General features: G+C 44.5%; 1 protein-coding gene across 4 annotated transcripts; it reads left to right on the forward strand.

Moving 5' to 3' along the window:
• The first annotated feature begins 1,773 nt into the window (after window positions 1-1,773).
• gon4lb (gon-4 like b) lies at window positions 1,774-13,138 on the forward strand. Of its 4 annotated transcripts, none has more exons than XM_087812754.1 (29): window positions 1,774-1,871; window positions 2,592-2,715; window positions 2,788-2,921; window positions 3,006-3,080; window positions 3,426-3,476; window positions 3,561-3,605; window positions 3,730-3,831; window positions 3,898-3,996; window positions 4,062-4,175; window positions 4,233-4,458; window positions 4,597-4,698; window positions 4,867-4,907; window positions 4,964-5,067; window positions 5,962-6,196; window positions 6,311-6,397; window positions 6,464-6,641; window positions 6,708-6,849; window positions 7,118-7,262; window positions 8,084-8,200; window positions 9,521-10,468; window positions 10,531-10,774; window positions 10,847-10,998; window positions 11,058-11,255; window positions 11,319-11,462; window positions 11,535-11,921; window positions 11,985-12,096; window positions 12,165-12,528; window positions 12,588-12,690; window positions 12,748-13,138. In XM_087812754.1, the coding sequence occupies exons 3-29, from the start codon at window positions 2,796-2,798 to the stop codon at window positions 12,853-12,855; spliced, it is 4,749 nt and encodes a 1,582-aa protein (XP_087668880.1). In that variant the 5' UTR covers window positions 1,774-1,871; window positions 2,592-2,715; window positions 2,788-2,795; the 3' UTR covers window positions 12,856-13,138. The 4 variants fall into 4 exon arrangements, with proteins under 4 accessions (XP_087668880.1, XP_087668882.1, XP_087668881.1 ...); XM_087812756.1 differs by having other exon boundaries at window positions 4,245-4,458; XM_087812755.1 differs by having other exon boundaries at window positions 3,733-3,831.
• The last annotated feature ends 5,212 nt before the right edge of the window (window positions 13,139-18,350 follow it).

Genomic DNA, 18,350 nt, shown 5'->3' on the forward strand with positions numbered 1-18,350 from the left:
CTTGTAACCTTCCTATTTTTCAAGCTTCAGATTGATCAGTCTATCGGACTATTTTACTTCCAGCACATTCCTAACAATCTCCTCTTTTAGGATAACCACTACTCCATTTCTCTTCCTATCAATGCCATAGTAGTACAACTAAAAACCTGCACCTAAGCTTCTCGCCTTGCTACCTTTCCACCTGGTCTCCTGGTCAGGGCCGGGTCTAGGCAGGGGCAAGAGGGGGCCTGGCCCCCTCAAATAAATGTTGTGCCCCCTCAAACTTACATGTAAGTAAGTAAGTAACAGCACAATGCCCCCTCAAGATTTGAGGCTGCCCCCTCATACATGCCTGTCTAGACCCGGCCCTGCTCCTGGTACAGTATATCCTTTTCCTTCTCTACATCATGTCAATCAACTCTCTAGCTTCTCGCCATCGTCCCAATATTTAAAGTCCCTACTCTCAGTCCCAGACTCTTGCCTTTTGACTTCGACCCACAGTAGCCGAATTTACATTGTTACCTTGTAGGTTATCGGCACCAATGGCGGTTGTTATTAATCCAAGTCAGAGTTTTGATTCGCAGATTTGGTTTTGCCACAGGTTTAACATCGGATTCCTTTCCTGACATAAACCTCTGCATTCTCTGGGCTTGGAACCGGCTCAAAAAGACTGGCTTGTTAACCCTTAAGGCTGCATTATACCGTAAGTATATTGTTGTTTTATAGTGATCAGAACAAGAACCCTTTTACACAAGTGCATTCATTTAAAAAAAAAAAAAAACTTGGTGGAGTGACTGGAAGATATGAGAAACAATTCATAGAGTTATTATCTTCATATGAATATTTTCTTTATGGCATGCAGTAAAGTTGATGGTTGGCGAGGCTCTGACTCACAGCAAAAAGGTTGGAGGTTCACTTCCAGGTTGGGAGGGAGGTAACTTGTGACAGAGGTTGATTTGGAATTTTGGGAAATTATCCAGAGGTATGAGTGTGTGTGTGAATGGTTGTGTGTCCTTGTGTGCCCTGAGACAGACTGGCATCCTGTTCAGGGTGTCACCCGCCTCTCACCTGAAGAAGCTGGGATAGGCTCCAGCCATAACGAAATAAGCAACAGAAAATGATTGAAAATAAAAAAGGATGGTAGTTAGGGAAGAGTTAAGAAACATGAAAAAAAGTCACCTTTTTTGTCTATTGCCGTCTGCATAGACAAGCACGTGGCCGTGTTGAAAGAGGTGAGATTTGTAATCGATGTAATCGACCGTTTCTAAATTATTAACACGCAAATGTCGAATCTGCCAATGTTTAATGGCGCCAACTTAACTGAAGTATTTTATCTGCATTATTGAGCGATACAAAAAAACATGAACATAACTGCAAGTCATAAAGCTCTTAAAGTTTTTGTATGTAATTGTTTTGTTTGTAATTATTTAAGGTCGGATTACTCTTTTATTACATAACAACTTCTTCATTATCTACGAAGATCCCACATATATACCAATAACAACACTGACAACCAGTGGTAACAAAACATATTTGATTGTCACAATAATAGTAAGTAATTATAAATTGCACTCGCAAGCATCCGCCATTCTTTTTTTGTTAGCCATTGTTAGCACGCGTTTTAAAATGGCTCTAAAGAAACATTTACCTCACAACATTTTTATCTGGACCTGCCCATGTCCACGACGGAAAACGTCGTTTTTTAAACCGAATCTGCCGTGACACTAGATGGCGCCACCACGACACCGCCTGTGTCGTGCTTTTATTGTGAAGGTTGGTAGTCGGCGTGTGTTATTGTTGTTAGCGGAAATGAAGCTAACAACTCTATCGAGCGTTCAGTGGAAGCCTGGGTATTAAAACAATGTTAAAGTTCCGGTGGTCAAATTTAGCACGTGAGTGATTTTTGTCATGGTTCTGTTGTTTTTGTCGCAGATAAAAACGTTTATATTTCCTCGTAGACTGATATGGCGGCATAATTGTAGCATTGCTAGCGTTAGGGACTCGAGCTAACGTGGTTGACGCCAATCTTGCTCCCTTTGCTGTTGATTAAAGTTAAAAATGGTCTAAAATATTTTAATGCAAGTGTCTTGAGACAGCCATGTTGATAGAATTGCTTTATTTAATGAATGGGAATAAATATTACCACTGGTCCTATTAAGTTTAATTACACAGAATTGGAGGAAGGTGAAGTGAAGATGTGTGGAGAGTAAAAGGGTTTTGATGATAAGAAAAAAAAACATTATGTTGTGTTCACTGCCTTAATGTTAAGAGAGAGTTGTTCAGTAAACCTTGTGATATAGAGGTTGTAAAGACAACATTTAAGACATATTTAATAACAACGTAATAAGTATGTCCAGGTTTTGTCTGATCTGTAAAGATGTTTGTGTCAAATTAAGAGACCTTTTTTTTACTTGAGAGAAATAAGTTAGGATATTCCTTACCTAAGAATGTTCAAATTGATTATATGACTCCAGCTACCTCAGTGACTCACGTTTCCTTAAAGAGAGGATTTGTACCTGCAAAAGTAATATTTGTGTCGTCAGAGGTCATGTTTGTTTATGGGCATGTTGATCTGTCTAATGTGTTTAAAGATGTTGAATTTGATGTTTTAGACTCATCAGCTGCAGAAGATGACGTTTGACCTATGAAGTCCAGATCTATGAGGATGAAGAACCAAAGGTCTTCATCACGTTCATTTACAGTTTGCTGACACACCAGACGAGAACATAGTATCAGGTAAACTATCACCTGCTCTGATGGGTGTCCAGGAAGAAGATTAAACCTGTCATCTGGATGATTTGTGCTCAGCTGGCAGAATGATGGATGTTACCATGGAGATCTGTCAGTCCAGTGATGATGAAATGGGAAGACTGGATATCGACCTGGACAGGAAGTCTAAACAACACAATTTGACGTCCAGCAACGTGCGCACACTGCTACATGTGAGACACTTGTGTGACTTAATCCTTAAAGTAAATCATCAATCTTAATCCTGAACATCAAACTTTGTTTGTGTCTGATGTCAGGAGGTGATAACGAATGAGCATGTGGTGGCCATGATGAAAGCAGCCATCCTAGACACTCAGGACCTGCCCTTGTTTGTGAGTCTTCACATCAACCCTTGTTTCATGCAAACACACACTTACTTGAAGTGTCCGATAAGAATTTTAAGTTTGCTGAATATTTTCTTATCTTTCTAAAAAACATTTATTCACGTGAATGTTCAGAAACATGTTTGTTTTCTGACTGTAAAATACTTGACAGAAACGGTTCCTAAGTCTTCGCCTTGATCTGACTCACTGATGTCTTGTTGTGATCAGTGATCAACAAAAGCTGTGTCAGCCCAGATCAGTCTCCATTGTTGTGTTATTCAAAGTGTTGTCTTAAAAGGGATGTAAGTCAAGTTTTTTAACCATTAACTCACTAGACCTGTTTATGTTGACCAGGAGCCAAAGATGACCCGGTCCAGACTAAAGCAGGCTGTGCAGCAGGGACAGGTAAACGCTGTGAAAAGTGTGAAACCGTCTGTGAACATTAATTAAAAACATAAACTTAACATATGTATTTTTAACTCTCTGCAGTCGCTCGCCTGGAGTCTGGCAGCAGAGAAGTCGGCCACTGCAAAGGTGAGAAACTCGTCGTTATTTGACGAATCACACAAGTCTATCAACGCGAGAATGAACACTTGTTGAAGTTGTGTTGCATCAAGTTTGTAAACTGCTCCACACCTCCTTAAACACTTCTGCCCAGCAGCCTCCTCAGTTCGTGGACATTGAGCTGGAGGAGTCTGAAGACTCATCAGATGAAGAGTATTGTCCTGATGAGGATGAGGAAGACGACACAACTGAGGAGGTCCGAAATGTTCCTGGTCTAGTTGTTCAGCTTGTAGAGGAGGCATGACGGTTGTATTGTGTGTAGATGTTCCTCAGTGATGCAGACAGTCTGGCGTCACCTCTCAGACTCCAGGGATCACAGCTCAGACCACCTGGATACAGAGCGTCTGGTGAAGTCCTGCAGGTAGCAAACTCACTTGCACATGGAGAATGTTGAGATGATTAGCGTGTGCATTTGTCTGTGTGAAGGATTCCCCTGCTCTTCCGCACCTGCTTTCTGCTCCTTCTGAAGCATCCTTCATGGAGAGACTGAACGCAGTGGACAGAGAACTGGACTGTAGCTCGACCAACATCTACAACCAGGTAGCTCCGTCTCCTTCACAGTGACACCAGTCAGTTCTTGTATCACTCAGGTGTCAGTCTGTGTCCCAGAACCTCGACCGGAAGGAGGACGTTGGAGACAGCGGCCTGGCGCTCAGGACTCGCTCCAAACTTCGTCTTGACGACATCCCGCTGGGTCAGCTAGAAGCAGAGCTTCTGCCCCCCGACATCACCGCGGACATGTACGAGCTGAACGGCCCTCAGATGGAGGAGGACCGTCACTGGACACACTGGCTTCAGGGTCTCATGGCTCCTGACAACGACGGTGAGTACACGTCTATGTGAAAGCAGTTTCTTCATACATTTTGTTCCTACTTTGGGGACTAAGACTGAGACAATATCGGTCCGGGCTAGACCCCCGTTCAGAGGTTCATTAACCTAACATTGTAACTGTCTCACTCAGAGGAGGGCGAGGATGAAGATGACCCCGAGTACAACTTTCTGGAGGACATGGACGAACCTGACATGGAGGACTACAGGACAGACCGAGCTGTCCAGATTACTAGTAGGTGGCACATTGAGCCAATGTTGGAGGTCAGTGAAGATTGAGGGTGGTGGCTAGATTACAAGGAGACGTTTAGTTCGTTTGTGTTATTTAGTTTGTCCCTTTTGCTCCACCGTTCACTCAGAAGATGGTCAGCTTGTCTGATTCTAACAACTGTTTCTCCAACAGAGAAGGAAGTGAACCAGTTGCTTGACGAGCTCTTTATCACGGTAAGTCTCAGCGCTTGTCTTCTCTGAACCACTTTGACTGATTTTCTTACGATCAGCTCCAGGAGAACACGGATGCAGTGGCTGATGAGCAGGAGGAGGAAGAGGAGGTGGATGTTCGCTTACAGAACTGTCCCAAATTCAACGTTCCCCAGACACTCCGGTAAAGCATGTTGACAGCATTGTAATAAACAGTGTGTCTCATTCATTAAACATGAGTAAATGTACGCACAGGTTTTTTTAAATGTCTTCTCTACTAAAAACATACTCCAGATTCATGAACTATCTGGAAAACGTATGTAAGACGATGAATCTCAATCACTGAAGTGGAAGCACGGCCATGGTAATGAGTAATCCGTGAAAATCCATACTTCAGGTTGCACAACCCCTAATATCAATATATTAGGCGTGTAGATGCATTTTCTTCATCTGTCAGGCTTGTGATAAACCGAGAGAACAAAAGTACAGTTTCAGAATTTTACACTCACATATGTTTGGATTATGTTTCGTGAATGAGACACGCTGAGCATCACTTGTCCTCCCATTGGGACGGCGCAGCAGAGAAGTGCTGTGGCTCTTTGGGTTGGGAGGAAGAACAATGTCCTCTGTGATTTTCTCTCCTTTTCATGAGGCCTAGAGGAGAGTCCTTCTCAGAGGAGACACTTAACACTGAACACACTGATGTATAGTAAAGAAACTGATTTTACTGAAGGCGCTTACGTTTATCGAAGGCGTTAATGTTTACTGAACGACTGTTACAAAAAGCACTGACGGTTACAGTACGCACGGAATGTTACTGAAAAGACTGACGGTTACAGAATGCACTGACGCTTAAAGACTATTCATGTGGGACAAATGTCTGTGTGATCCCATAGCCACGTCCAAGAGACACTCTGGTTCTGTCCTTAAGGCTAAACTGAGGGGACTGATGGTTACAGAACGCACTGACGGTTACTGAGCGAACTGACGGTGACAGAGTGAACTGACGGTGACAGAACGGACTGACGGTTACTGAGCGCACGGACAGTTACAGAACACACTGATTGTATGCTTGTAGGTTTGAAGCTCCTTTAGCCAGCATGCTTACGGAGCGGCGGAGGACAGTGAGGAGGCAGTACGAGGCTGTACAGCAGAGGAGAGCTCTGCAGGACACCACCAATAAGCAGATGGAGGTGAGGTCGAGCCCACGACCAGACACCTTGACCCCTGTGTACGTTCTGCCTCGTCAGTTCGGACCAACTCTCCGTCTGGACCAGGTCCAGAAGCTGCAGCTACAGCAACAAATCCAGCAGGTAACATTTAAACACTGTTACACGTAGTTTTTTTATGAATGCTTTGTTGTTGTTCATGATTAGTTTTGTACTCACTTTAAAGAGCTCTCAGTTATTCCGAGTATTTCCTCTCAGCATGTGCAGCTGCTCACTCAGGTCCACCTGCTGAGTCGTGGAGTTCCCTGGCTCAGCCACGAGGCTGGCATCACCAAATCCTACCTGGTCAGTATGGGACGTTTGCACAGACAGAACTGACACCTGTCACTCACGCATGTTGAACCTGGTCAGGAGGAGCTGCAGCAATTTGCTGTCCGTCAGGAGAACACACTCCATTCTACTTCCTTCAGAGTGTGCAACCTAAAGGGGGCGCTGAATCTTATTGAGGAAGTGAAGCAGCAGGCAGATTGTCCTCCTGCTTCTGCCCCGTCCAGACGTTGGCTGCCCTCCATGAAATCCAGCAGCAATAGTAAGAAGACAAAAAACTTTCAGATGTACACCTGAGCTGCTCCTTTACGTGTGTGTGTGCATTTAGGCCAATCCTCTTCGAGACTGCCTGCTGACATCGCCTGGCTGTTTGCCACTCGCTCTGTCTTCCACTATGCTGAGCTACTTCCTGTCTGCAACTTTGTCAGCAGGAAACCTCAGAGGAAGGTGTGCACTTCAGGAGAGGACAGGTGAGCGAACCCACAACATTAAATTTAAGTCTTGTATACACAGACCCACAGCGAGTTAACGAAACAAAGGTCCACCTCAAAATGAAAAAATCAACATTGTTGACAAAAAGTTATTAAGAGTTGCAACTGTAATATAATGTAATTGAACAACCCTGAGTCTGTTTAATGTACCAATTACTAATGGATTACTTGGTAAACATCGGCAAGATACTATTACTATTACTAGACAACATGCAGCAGAACTTGAACCCATCATGCCTCTTTGCAGGTTACTAGTCTTGGCTCTGAAACACTTCGAGGGAACTTTCCAGTCAGAACAGCTGATCAGCTCCTACCTGCTCCGTAAGACGCGTTGGAACGTGAGGAAACGTATACGGGACATGTGCAGAGCACCGCATGACAACGTCATCAAGGTGAGTCACATGCCAGGTAACGCTAAAAAGATAGCAGTCTTGGGACTAAATAAACCCAGACCTGAAGCACCCTACACTGTTTAGGTAGCTCTTAGGAAGCTCCTCTCTTCACCTGAGTGTCCAAGACATGTGGCCACGAGTCCGACAACACGACTAAAAGTCGATCGTCAACCTAGGGTGTCCTGTCGCCAAGTGCACATGTGGACACCCTTATGCTTGAACACTGTGTTCATTATGGCCTATCTGTGATGAGAACAGAACTCCAAAAATAAAGCGTCATTTGGGTTCCGATCATGTGGACGGTTCTTTAAGATAACGCCACCCAAGTTCTCACTGTTGCCAACAGGGGCATGAAGTCTCACAGCAGAACATGGGAATCCCCCGGAGGGGCACTTCCCAGCAACACTTCCAAAGCATCCAAAAAGAGTTGCTACTGTGAGCTGCTGTTTAAAGCATGCACACAAACAATAGTTTTGAGTTTTGTATTGTTTATTTCCTTGAAAGGTTGTGTTTTTAATACAGTGTTGTTCAAGGTTATTGTTTTTATTAAGTAGGTTTGTGTGATCAATGGTAAACATTTGAAAAAGTCTGTGTTTAAATTCCTAGGGGAAATTCAGCCTGTTGAGACTCTCAACATCTATCGTTGCATCACTAACTTGTTTTGTTTTTTGTTTTTTTTTGTTTATTTAATTTATTGTTCATACCTTTCGTCTGTATTGGTTACAGCATCCAACCTTTAATTGGCTCGTACACTTTGAAAATTTGTTTTTTTTACTAGCTATTAGTTTAAGTTACATTTTGCTCCACACTGTTCCTTTCAGATGTTCCACAAGGATGGTGTGATACCTACTCTCCCACTGGCATGCAGCCGAGTCCAGCAGGATGACCAGCGCCCCCCAGTGGAGAGAGATACCTCCGTCATGCCGACCTGGCTCAGGGTAAGAATGATTTTTTTAATGAATAAATGTGAGTGTTGTCCGTGTAATTCAGAAATGACAAGCAAGATTCGGCAGAGGCAATGATTATGGTTACTGTGAGTTCAACTCTTTTGTAAACAACAGGGGCCTCATGTACTAATGGGTCAAAAAACGCGCAGACCTTTTACACATCGAAGTCCATATATATCAATAAGGAAAAGAGGTCGGAATTTGCGACATGTTTGTTGTCGCGTATGTACAGATCAGCTGCTCGGGTGCATGAATATTTTAATCCACTATTTCATGTTATTCAGAAAAAATGTAAAGGAATTTTGAGCTTGTTTTTATAATATAACAAACAAAATGATGAGCATCTTTCTCTATGAGAATAACAGGCGTTCTTGTGGAACAACATCCTGTCAGTTTGATCAAAGTGAAGCTGCAGAAAGAAAGTTTCACTCATGTGGTCATGCAGAGATCAGTGCGATTTCCTTGAAAACACACTTATATCCTTCCAGGCTGTTGGTCCTAAGCTTTGGAACGATCTTCCTCTCTCTCTGCGCTTGATGGATCTACTGACTCCTTCAAGAAACATCTTAAGACACTTTTATTCGTGCAGGCTTTTCCTTGATTCTCTGAGACTCCTGTGTTTGTCTTGGTGGTGCTTGACCTTTTATGTATATTTTATTGGGTATTGTTTTGATTGTTTAAACGGTCACCCTGGTCTAGAAAAGCGCTCTACAAATATAACTTACTTACTCACCTACTTGTATAAATACACCGTCACATGATTTGTTTATTTGTGATTTGTAAACAAAAGATTTTTATTTTATAAATGTAATGAGAATTTGTGCCTGTTGCGCAGCTGCGCCTCACATTCATATGAAGCTCAGACAATCAGACCATCTTCACAACCTCATCACTACTCAGCGCTTTAAGTTATTGATTTACAGTTTTATTCTTGTTAAACTCCCTTTTTAAGATGTTTCAAATAAGCCCCTGATCGTCTCTGGAAATAAAGTATTTGCGTTAATAACTGTGTATGTAAAATATGTATATACATTTACACTGGAGCCCGTCTGCACTAATTTAAATTAAAGTACTTGATCCATGTCATAAATGTTTAAATGAACTAATATAAACTGTTAATCCATTTAAAAGTCATATTTTTATTAGTTTTGTCTGATCATCTGAATATTTTTGAACGTGCCCAATTTTCTAGATTTGAGTGTTTGACTGTATTTAGTTCAATTAACTTCTTTGTACATGAGGCCCCAGGTGCCAAATTTAAAAAAAAGAAAATCATTCATTCATTCATTTTCCGTTGTCTCAACCTTTCAGAACAGTCAACAGATCATCTTGAGAACTCGGCTCAGTTCATGTCCCCCTCACTATCCCCCCACTGTGCCCCATGGCTGTGTCCTGAGACTTAACCCTTATTGGCAGCCCAAACCCACCAACCCTCCTCTGCGAAATCACAGGCGGGTTTTTACGCTGGCCCACAATGCATCACTGCAGCCGCTCTGCCCAGCAGAAGTGTTGTCTGACAAGCAACCAGTGAGCTACCTCACCCCTCTTGTCCCAGCCCCCCTCTCCATCCACGCCACTTTGTCCATTACTGCACCCTCCGATGCAGATTTGATGCGGTCTCGCCTCCCTGAGGGTGCAAAGCAGCTAGTGTCCAGTCAGCCCGTCCTCCCTCCTCTCCTCGTTCCCATCAACTCTGTTTCATCAGCAGAGACTACAGGTGCTATGATACCTTGCTCTAGCAAACCTGGACACATCCTTCAGATGATTTTGGTCCCTGGGGCTCCACCGCTCTCCCCCTTCAAACAGCTTTCAATTTCAGAGCCACTGAAGAGACTGAGTCCAGTAGAGGTGGTGGGTTGGGTTGAGGAGGGGTGCTCTGGGTCCAGTTCCACACTGAGTCCATCATCTGTTGGTGCAGAGGAGGAAGAGGAGGAAGTAGCAGGGTCCAGCATCTTGTCATGGACTCTGAGTGGAGGAGAGACAAGTGGACAGCAGGGAGGGGGGGGAGAAGAAAGGGGTCATGTTGAGGGGGATGGTGCAAGTGGTGGAGGGGAGGATCAGGAAGGAGGTCGGGAGGAAGAGGAGGACAGGCCGATAGATGGAGAGAGAGACGAGGACCAGGAGAAGGACAAAGATGAGGACCAAGACAAACAAGAGGAAGAGGAAGAGGACTTTGATGACCTGACACAGGATGAGGATGAGGAAGAAGTGATGTCATCAGCCTCAGAGGAGTCAGTGCTGTCCGTCCCAGAGCTGCAAGTAAGTCTTGAGATGGTCCAGACCCAATTTTGGTTCCCTTGTTCATTCCTTTTGTCTTCCAGGAGACCATGAAGCAGCTGACCTGGCTTGCGTCAGAGAGGAGACTGTGCACCGATGGGGACTCCGAGGAGGACCACTCCCCCACCTCGCCCTGCTCCCAGGAGGAGGAGGATGAGGAGGAGGAAGAGGGGCCCAGAGAAGAGGAGTCTGGAGAGGGGCCTGATGGTAAAGCTGAAGGAGACGAAGAGACGCCGCTGAGCGAGACACCCAGAGGAGGAGTAGGGAGATGTTCTAAACGAGGACGGGGTCAGTCATGCCTCCTCTAGTCTGTGTAACAAACATATGCTGGTCTGTTAGAAAACCCTTTCGTTGCTGCAGGTCGTAGTCGCTCTCTAAGGGGGAGGGGGCGCCAGGACCGCCATGGCAAAGACATGGCAAAACTTTTACTGCTGTATGATGAGAACATCTTGGACAATGACCCCCACAGAGAGAGCAAAGACATGGCCTTTGCCCAGAGCTACCTCAGCAGGGTAAGATGCTTCAGGTCCTCTGGTGAGACAAGCAGGTCTGACATCTGATGTGACTGCAGGTCCGCGAGGCATTTCATGACGTGCCGAACAAAATGGAAGACTTTGTGTCACTGCTCAATCGTCTGGAGCAGCCCACTGCAGGACAGGAGATGATCAGCATGTTCAGAGAGCTGCGGGACCTGCTGGGAGAAAGGAAGGACCTACTACAGGACTTTGCTGCCTTCCTGCACCCAGAGCAGGCGCTCGAGTGTGGCCTGGTGGGTGTTCTACTACAGGAAATAGACGGACTCAGATGATGGAGTTCTGATTTCTCTGTTCAGTTTGAAGAGCAACAGGCTTTCGAGCGTAGTCGCAGATTCCTGCGTCAGCTGGAGATCAGCTTTGGAGACAATCCCACCCACTACCAGAAGATCATCAAGGCGCTCCAGACTGCTCCAGACCTTAACCCGGCCAGCATCCAGGAGGTACAAGCAACTTAGCTGATGTACTGTTTATCGTGGTTACCTCTCTGACAGTGTTTTCTGCTGTCTTTAAAGTTGAAAACTCAGATGGCCACCTTGCTCAAAGGCCACAATGACCTGCAGTCTGAGTTCTGGGTGTTCTTTGATGAACTCCGCCCCCCTCCCGCTCACCCCACTCAGTTTGAAGAAGCGGTCTGGCCCGAGGAGGGGGGTGGAGTGGAGGGTGTCCAGCTTGGGTCTGGCGCACTGGGTGGCTTTGAGGTGGTCATGCTGCCCGACCTGGAGGAGGAAGAGGAAGGACACAAGATGCAGCCGATCACAGGAAGTAGGCAGAGGAAGAGGAAGGTTCACAGAAACTACCAGGACTGTGATTGGCCAGAGAAGGAGTCGCGCTGCCACTGTCATGACACAAAGCTCCATAGACACAGACGGAAGAGATGTCCCCGCTGCCATGGCAACAAGGTACCATATGGCCGAGGTCATCAGGTGACACATGTCCTGAGGCTCTTGTCTCCTTCACCACAGGGCTCTGGGGGCGTGTCCAAAGCCATGAAGAGTCTGGACCCCTTATATGCCCAAATAAGCTCCACCCACCAAGAGAAACAGCTGAAGGGCGACGACATCAGTCCCCAACCAGGTGTGTTTGTGTTTGTGTTACTGTTGAATTTTTGTTGCTACTGTTGTGTTCAAGGTTTCCTCTGACAGTTCGCAGCACAGCTTCATGGGAAGAGGAGGAGGAGCTGGACGAGGAGGATGAAGATGAGGAGGAGAGGAAGAACGGAGAGAAGGAGCAAATCCCAGCTATAAAGAGGAGCAAGAGAGAGGAGCAGCAGCCAAACCTTCCGACCACGTTCACCACTTCTTCTTCTTTGTCGCCCCCCATCCAAAGCAGCTCCTCTTCAACATGTCCTGTTACAGGCAGCTCCTCCTGGTCCACCTGTCTCTCCACCAGCCCAGCCTCCTCCTCCCTCCCAGCCCCTCGTCGGTCTAGTCCTCCCCTTGACCTGCCCGTCTGTGCTAAGAACATTTCTCTGACTCCAAGTGGAGAAAAGGTTATCCTGTGGACCAGGTACTGCACCTTTGCTTTTACAGAGAAGGCCGAGGCCACTGACCACTGCTGTGTTTCAGGGAAGCTGACCGAGTCATTCTGACCACCTGCCAGCAGGACGGTGCCACCGAGGACACCTTCCAGGCCATCTCCAACCTGCTGGGCAACAAGACGTCCAGCGAGGTGATTGGTTTCTCTCCTCTTTTTCTCTTCCCCTTCTTACCTCTTCCCCCTCTCCAGGTCTCTCGCAGGTTCCAGGACTTGATGCGACTTTTCCTGACAGCGGCTCGTCAGGTCGGCTCTGAGAATGAGTCAGTAGATCCCCCGTCCAGCCAGGACCAATGTTAAGGGTCAAGATAGTTGTTTTACAGGAAGGTATTTTATGCTTTTATTGTGAAAAACTCCAGTGAGTCGTACAAATGCTAATTCCTCAGAGTATTTATTTTTTTGTTAGTAAAAACCTGTCCAGCTTAATAATTCTCCCACTGAAAATACTAGAATGTTGACTTCATCAAAAACTTTTAATATTCACAGTATTTACTTTGTTTTTGATCCAAACATTGAACAATGTCAGTGAGCCAAGGATGATTGTTCCCTAATGTTTTTCAAAATAAAAAAAACTTGTTGGAGAGTCAAATAGTGTCACTGTGAACCATTCAACGTCATTTCCATGAAGACACTCGTTTTATCGGAACGCTGTGATGACTGTGATGACTCTGGAATATAGAAGCATCTGGCACTTCTGCATCCACCTCCAGAATAATGGCAAGAGCGAAGTTTCTGCAGGTATCGGCAAATCTTATTTCATGCTTTTTGATGCACTTTTCATGTCACTTTAAGACAATTTAATTTGTATAATAACAATATTATTGTCAAAATACAAAAATAACATAAAACTTGAGTCAATTCTTGTCACGGGTTATGACCTCATTAGATTATATTTTCATCAAAATGTCACGTTCCATACCTTCAGACATCATAGAAATAACTTTAAGTCAGATGTGCACATTGAATCATGACATAGGGTCGTTTGAACAGCTGAAAGGGCTGATTCAGGTGAAGAGAGGATCTTCCTAAAAGCCGGTCAGACCCAAATGTGTTGTGAGGGTCCGCTGGGAACAATTGTCGCTTTCCACGAATGAGTATGAGTGTAAAGTTGTCGTATCTAATCCTGATGGCACATGAAGAATCACCTAGCAAAGCCAGTGTTTCGTTTTGTACCAGGGTTTTTTTTTCAGAAGCTATGGTTGCGACACCTTGTTACAGTGCATGTATGGTATTGTAGTGACTAACCAACCTTTATTATTGGACAGGGATGCATCGTGGGAGGTTCAAATAAAGTCACCCGGTTTGCGCTTTCTCGTGTTTGACTGCAGCTCGCTTTTCTTTTGTGATCATGAGATTTTACCTCTGTATTTGGACATGACGGAAGGAAGACCTCACCAGACCTTTACACCCAAGTCCCATCAGCAGGGGCAGTAGTTCCACGACCCTGTCGGGTCCCAGGATTGTGAAAAACCCTGGCTCGTGAAGGCACAATGATGCATCCGTTCCATGGTACTCTTGATCAGACGGGACGCCGAACCCGGGAACAGCCCTCGACACTCCTGTAGGGATGGGAACAGCCCCCGGTCAACATTGGCCTGATAAGCTTCTATATTCTTACCTCCTCTCATGGAATCTCAAAGCAAAATCCCACGATCTTGGCGAAGATATCAATATCAGCTGAGCAGCATCTTGGATTCTCCTCCAGGAAAGCAACTGCTGCCAGGAGCTTTCTGTTGAGATGAAAAGGAGGACATGAGGACATTGTATATCTCTCGTAAAGATTGATTGCTCATTTTGCTGGTGGTTAACCACTATCTGAGGGTGCGGTATAACAGTGGGAAATAGTTCTCTTGCGGTTCTCTGCCCTTTGGCTATGAGGCCCGCCTATCTCCAGGTCGCCTCACTTTGTGCCATTGGCTGTCAACACCATCGGCATTTAGCAGAGGGAGTGAATTTGTGTGCAATATTGCTTCGATTGCTTCGCATGGATGGTGTCTTCTCAGCTGTAGCTGACACACTTCTCAGTGGGACAGCAGATGAGGTTGTGAAGATCCACAGTGGCTGCCCTCCTCAGGATGAAGCAGGCATTTGCTCTCCTGGAAGACAATCCAAGACACTTCTCAGCTGGGACATCGAAAGCTTAGCTTTCAGATTTGCCTGACCTGCTTTACTAAGCCTTGTCTTCAGCTTTGCCTGATGTGTTTTTAAGCTTTGCCTCTAGGTTTGCCGATATTAACTTTGGCTTTATCTGCTAGCTAACCTGCTGGCCTTGAGGATGTTGTCCACTTCCTCGGAGTGTGTCGATGGATTGGACCTCAGCAGTTTTGCTGCAGGAACTCTGTTTTGCCGCCAGCTCACCTATTGTTTGGCTCAAGTTAAGTCTGTACTGTAGCTTACAATTTCAAGTACCCCTGGCTGCAGCCTGGAGAACATTTAGATTCTAGATTATTCCACTTGTCTTTTGACACCTGCTTGTATCCTCATTTCTTCAGTAGCCTGATTTTTTTTCAGAGCTTGTTGAGTTAAATTACATGAAATAATTGTATACTGATGCCAACAATGTGCCAGGAATTTTATTTAAAAGTTGCATTTAGGTGATTTTACTTAAATTCAAAGGACAATGCCAATTATTACAAGTATAATTAAATGAAAACTTTTTTGAAAAAATAACCCAAATATGAGTTGTTCATCAAATAGTTAGCATTTTACCACCAAAATAAACTCCATAGTTGTTGAACATATTTTGCTTTGGCAGGCCCTGTGGCATTATACTTATGATTGAATAAAATAATAATAATGGAATAGGTGTTGCTAATAAAGCATTATAACCACACCATTTATCTTCCATTGACCAGAGGATATGATACAGTTTTTATGTATGTGAAGGTAAAGAGAAAGCTCAATTCAACACATTCACTACACGACAATTGCAAAAACTTTTAATGAGTCAAGATGGAAGACCACCGTCCTGTAGTATGTAATACATTTCTGGAAACACTGGCTATTTTGAATAGCTAGTTTCCCAACATCAATCAAGATCTATAAAGTTCTACCTAACCTAAAAAGGGACACACCCAAACCGACTACGAAAAGAAGCAGTGAAAACAACCCAACAGCCCTCCAAGAGGCGGGCAAAAGTGAAGATGCTTAGGAAGTGCGGGTATGGCTGGGAAAAAACAACTTTTAGGAGAATTCACATCCACATGGGAAAGAAGAAGGTAGCCTTCAGATGGAATCTGTTCTTATTCTTGGAGACTTTAATCTTCATGTTGATGACGTCACATCTTGTTCTGCTAAAGAACTTATAACTTTAACTGAAGCCTTTAATTTTGAGCAACATGTTTCTGAACCCACTCATCAAAAAGGCCACATTTTAGACTTAGTTTTTACTCTTGGCCTGAACATTTCTAATGTATCTGTACATGATGTCCATCTGAGTGATCATTCTCTTGTCTTGTTTAACCTGGACTTCATCCCTGAACCTAAGCCTTTGAAAGTTAGGTCTCAGAGGCGTGTCATCTCAGCCGATACTGCAGACAGTTTTTCTGCTATGTTTGACCGTCTTTCCTTTGATGACTGTCCAGATGTGGACAGTTTGATTCACTGTTACACTGATCATTGTGTTGAAATACTGGATCAAGTGGCACCTGTTAAATCGAACTTGAAAATTCAGAAAAAACGGTGCCCTTGGACAAATGAAGATCTCCTGAGTCTGAAGAGACTTTGTCGAAAGACTGAGCGTCTCTGGAAGTCTACTAAACTTGAGGTGCACAGACTTCACCTCAGGGATCTGTTGACTTCTTACAATGAGATGGTAGAAACTGCTAGATCTGATTACATCAGAAAACTGGTAGCAGCAAATAGGAAAAACCCCAAAGTTTTGTTTGACACGATTAATTCTCTCGTGTCTCCTGCTCCTCAAATCACGCCGGTCTTCTGTGAAGCTGACAGCAATGCATTGTTGAGATTTTTCATTGACAAAATTAAATTGATCAAAGAGAAAATCTCTCCCCCTTTGTTGGGAACCCCTACTGTCTCTGAGCCCATCTCCTCCTCTTGGTCATCCTTCACTGCTGTATCTTTGGGTGATATTTCAGCACTAGTGAACAAGATGAAACCCTCCTCTTGCTCAGATGACGTCCTTCCTTGTAGGCTTTTTATCAAAGTATTTGATGTAATTGGCCCCTGGGTTACCAATATGGTGAACCTCTCCCTTTCCACAGGGGTTTTTCCCAATGCATTTAAACATGCCATTGTGGAGCCTCTGCTCAAAAAACCAGGCTTAGACCCAACTGACCTCAGTAATTTCAGGCCTATTTCTAAGCTCCCTTTCTTGTCCAAGATCTTGGAGAAGGTGGTGTCCGAGCAGCTGTCTTTGTTCCTGGATCAGAGCGACATCCATGAGAAGTTTCAGTCTGGCTTCCGTAAACATCACTCTACGGAGACAGCTTTATTGAAAGTGTCCAGTGACATCATGATGTCGGCTGACTCTGGTAAATTCACTGTTCTGGTTCTCTTGGATCTGTCGTCAGCCTTTGACACAGTTGATCACCAGATCCTGCTGAGAAGACTAAGGGACGAAGTGGGACTGTCTGGGTCTGTGTTAGAATGGTTCTCATCTTACCTTTCTGGGCGCAGTTTTAGTGTATCTGCCAATCAAATGAGGTCTGAATCGGCAGATCTGTTGTGTGGAGTCCCTCAAGGTTCTGTTCTGGGTCCTTTATTGTTTTTGCTGTACTTGATTCCCCTTGGTAAAATCATTCAGAGATTTCCAGATGTTTCTTATCACATTTTTGCTGATGACATCCAGCTCTACTGCTCTTTTGACCCAACTGAGCCCCAAAGGCTGAACAGCTTAGTCAATTGTTTGCTAGAAATCAAACAATGGCTGAGTGAAAACACTTTACAGCTTAATGTGGACAAAACTGAAACTCTGGTGATTGCTCCTGATGATAAGATTCCAGGGTTGAGTCAGTACTTGGGTGACTTAGGTCAGTCTGTCAAACTGAGCCTGAGAAACCTGGGTGTTGTATTTGATAAAGACATGTCTCTTGTTCAACACTGCAGAAAACTGACCAGAAACTGTTTCCTTCAACTGAGAAAAATCTCTAAACTTAGGAAAATGTTGTCACAACATGATCTGGAGCTTGTAATCCATGCGTTTGTTTCTTCTCGTCTGGACTATTGTAACAGTTTGTTTTCATGTCTTAACAAGAAGGAGCTGTCTCGTCTGCAGTTGATTCAGAACTCTGCAGCGAGAATTCTGACCCGCTCAAGTAGAAGAACTCACATTTCTCCGATCCTTAAAACTCTTCACTGGCTTCCAGTTTCTTTCAGGATCAACTTTAAAATTCTGGTTCTTACTTTCAGAGCTATTCATGGTCAGGCTCCTCCTTACATCACTGATCTGATCCAGCCTTACACCCCAGCTCGGTCTCTGAGGTCTGTGGATCAGAATCTACTTATGGTTCCACGCACACGGCTCAGGACCAGAGGAGAGAAATCTTTTCAGGCTGTTGCTCCTAAGCTTTGGAACGATCTTCCTCTCTCTTTGCGCTTGATGGAGTCTACTGACTCCTTTAAGAAACATCTTAAGATGTTTCTATTTGTTCAGGCTTTTCCTTGAATTTCTCGAACTCCTGTGTTGTTCTCGGTGTTGTCTTGATCTTTGAAGTATGTACTGTTTTGAGTATTGTTTTGATTGTTAAAGCGCTTTGTGACCCTGGTCTCGAAAAGCGCTATATAAATAAATATTACTTACTTACTTACTTACTTATGCAACCTGCCCCTGCCTA

The sequence above is a fragment of the Callionymus lyra genome, chromosome 17 (assembly GCF_982586985.1).
Source record: "Callionymus lyra chromosome 17, fCalLyr1.hap1.1, whole genome shotgun sequence".
In the NCBI taxonomy this organism is placed as follows: Eukaryota; Metazoa; Chordata; class Actinopteri; order Syngnathiformes; family Callionymidae; genus Callionymus; species Callionymus lyra.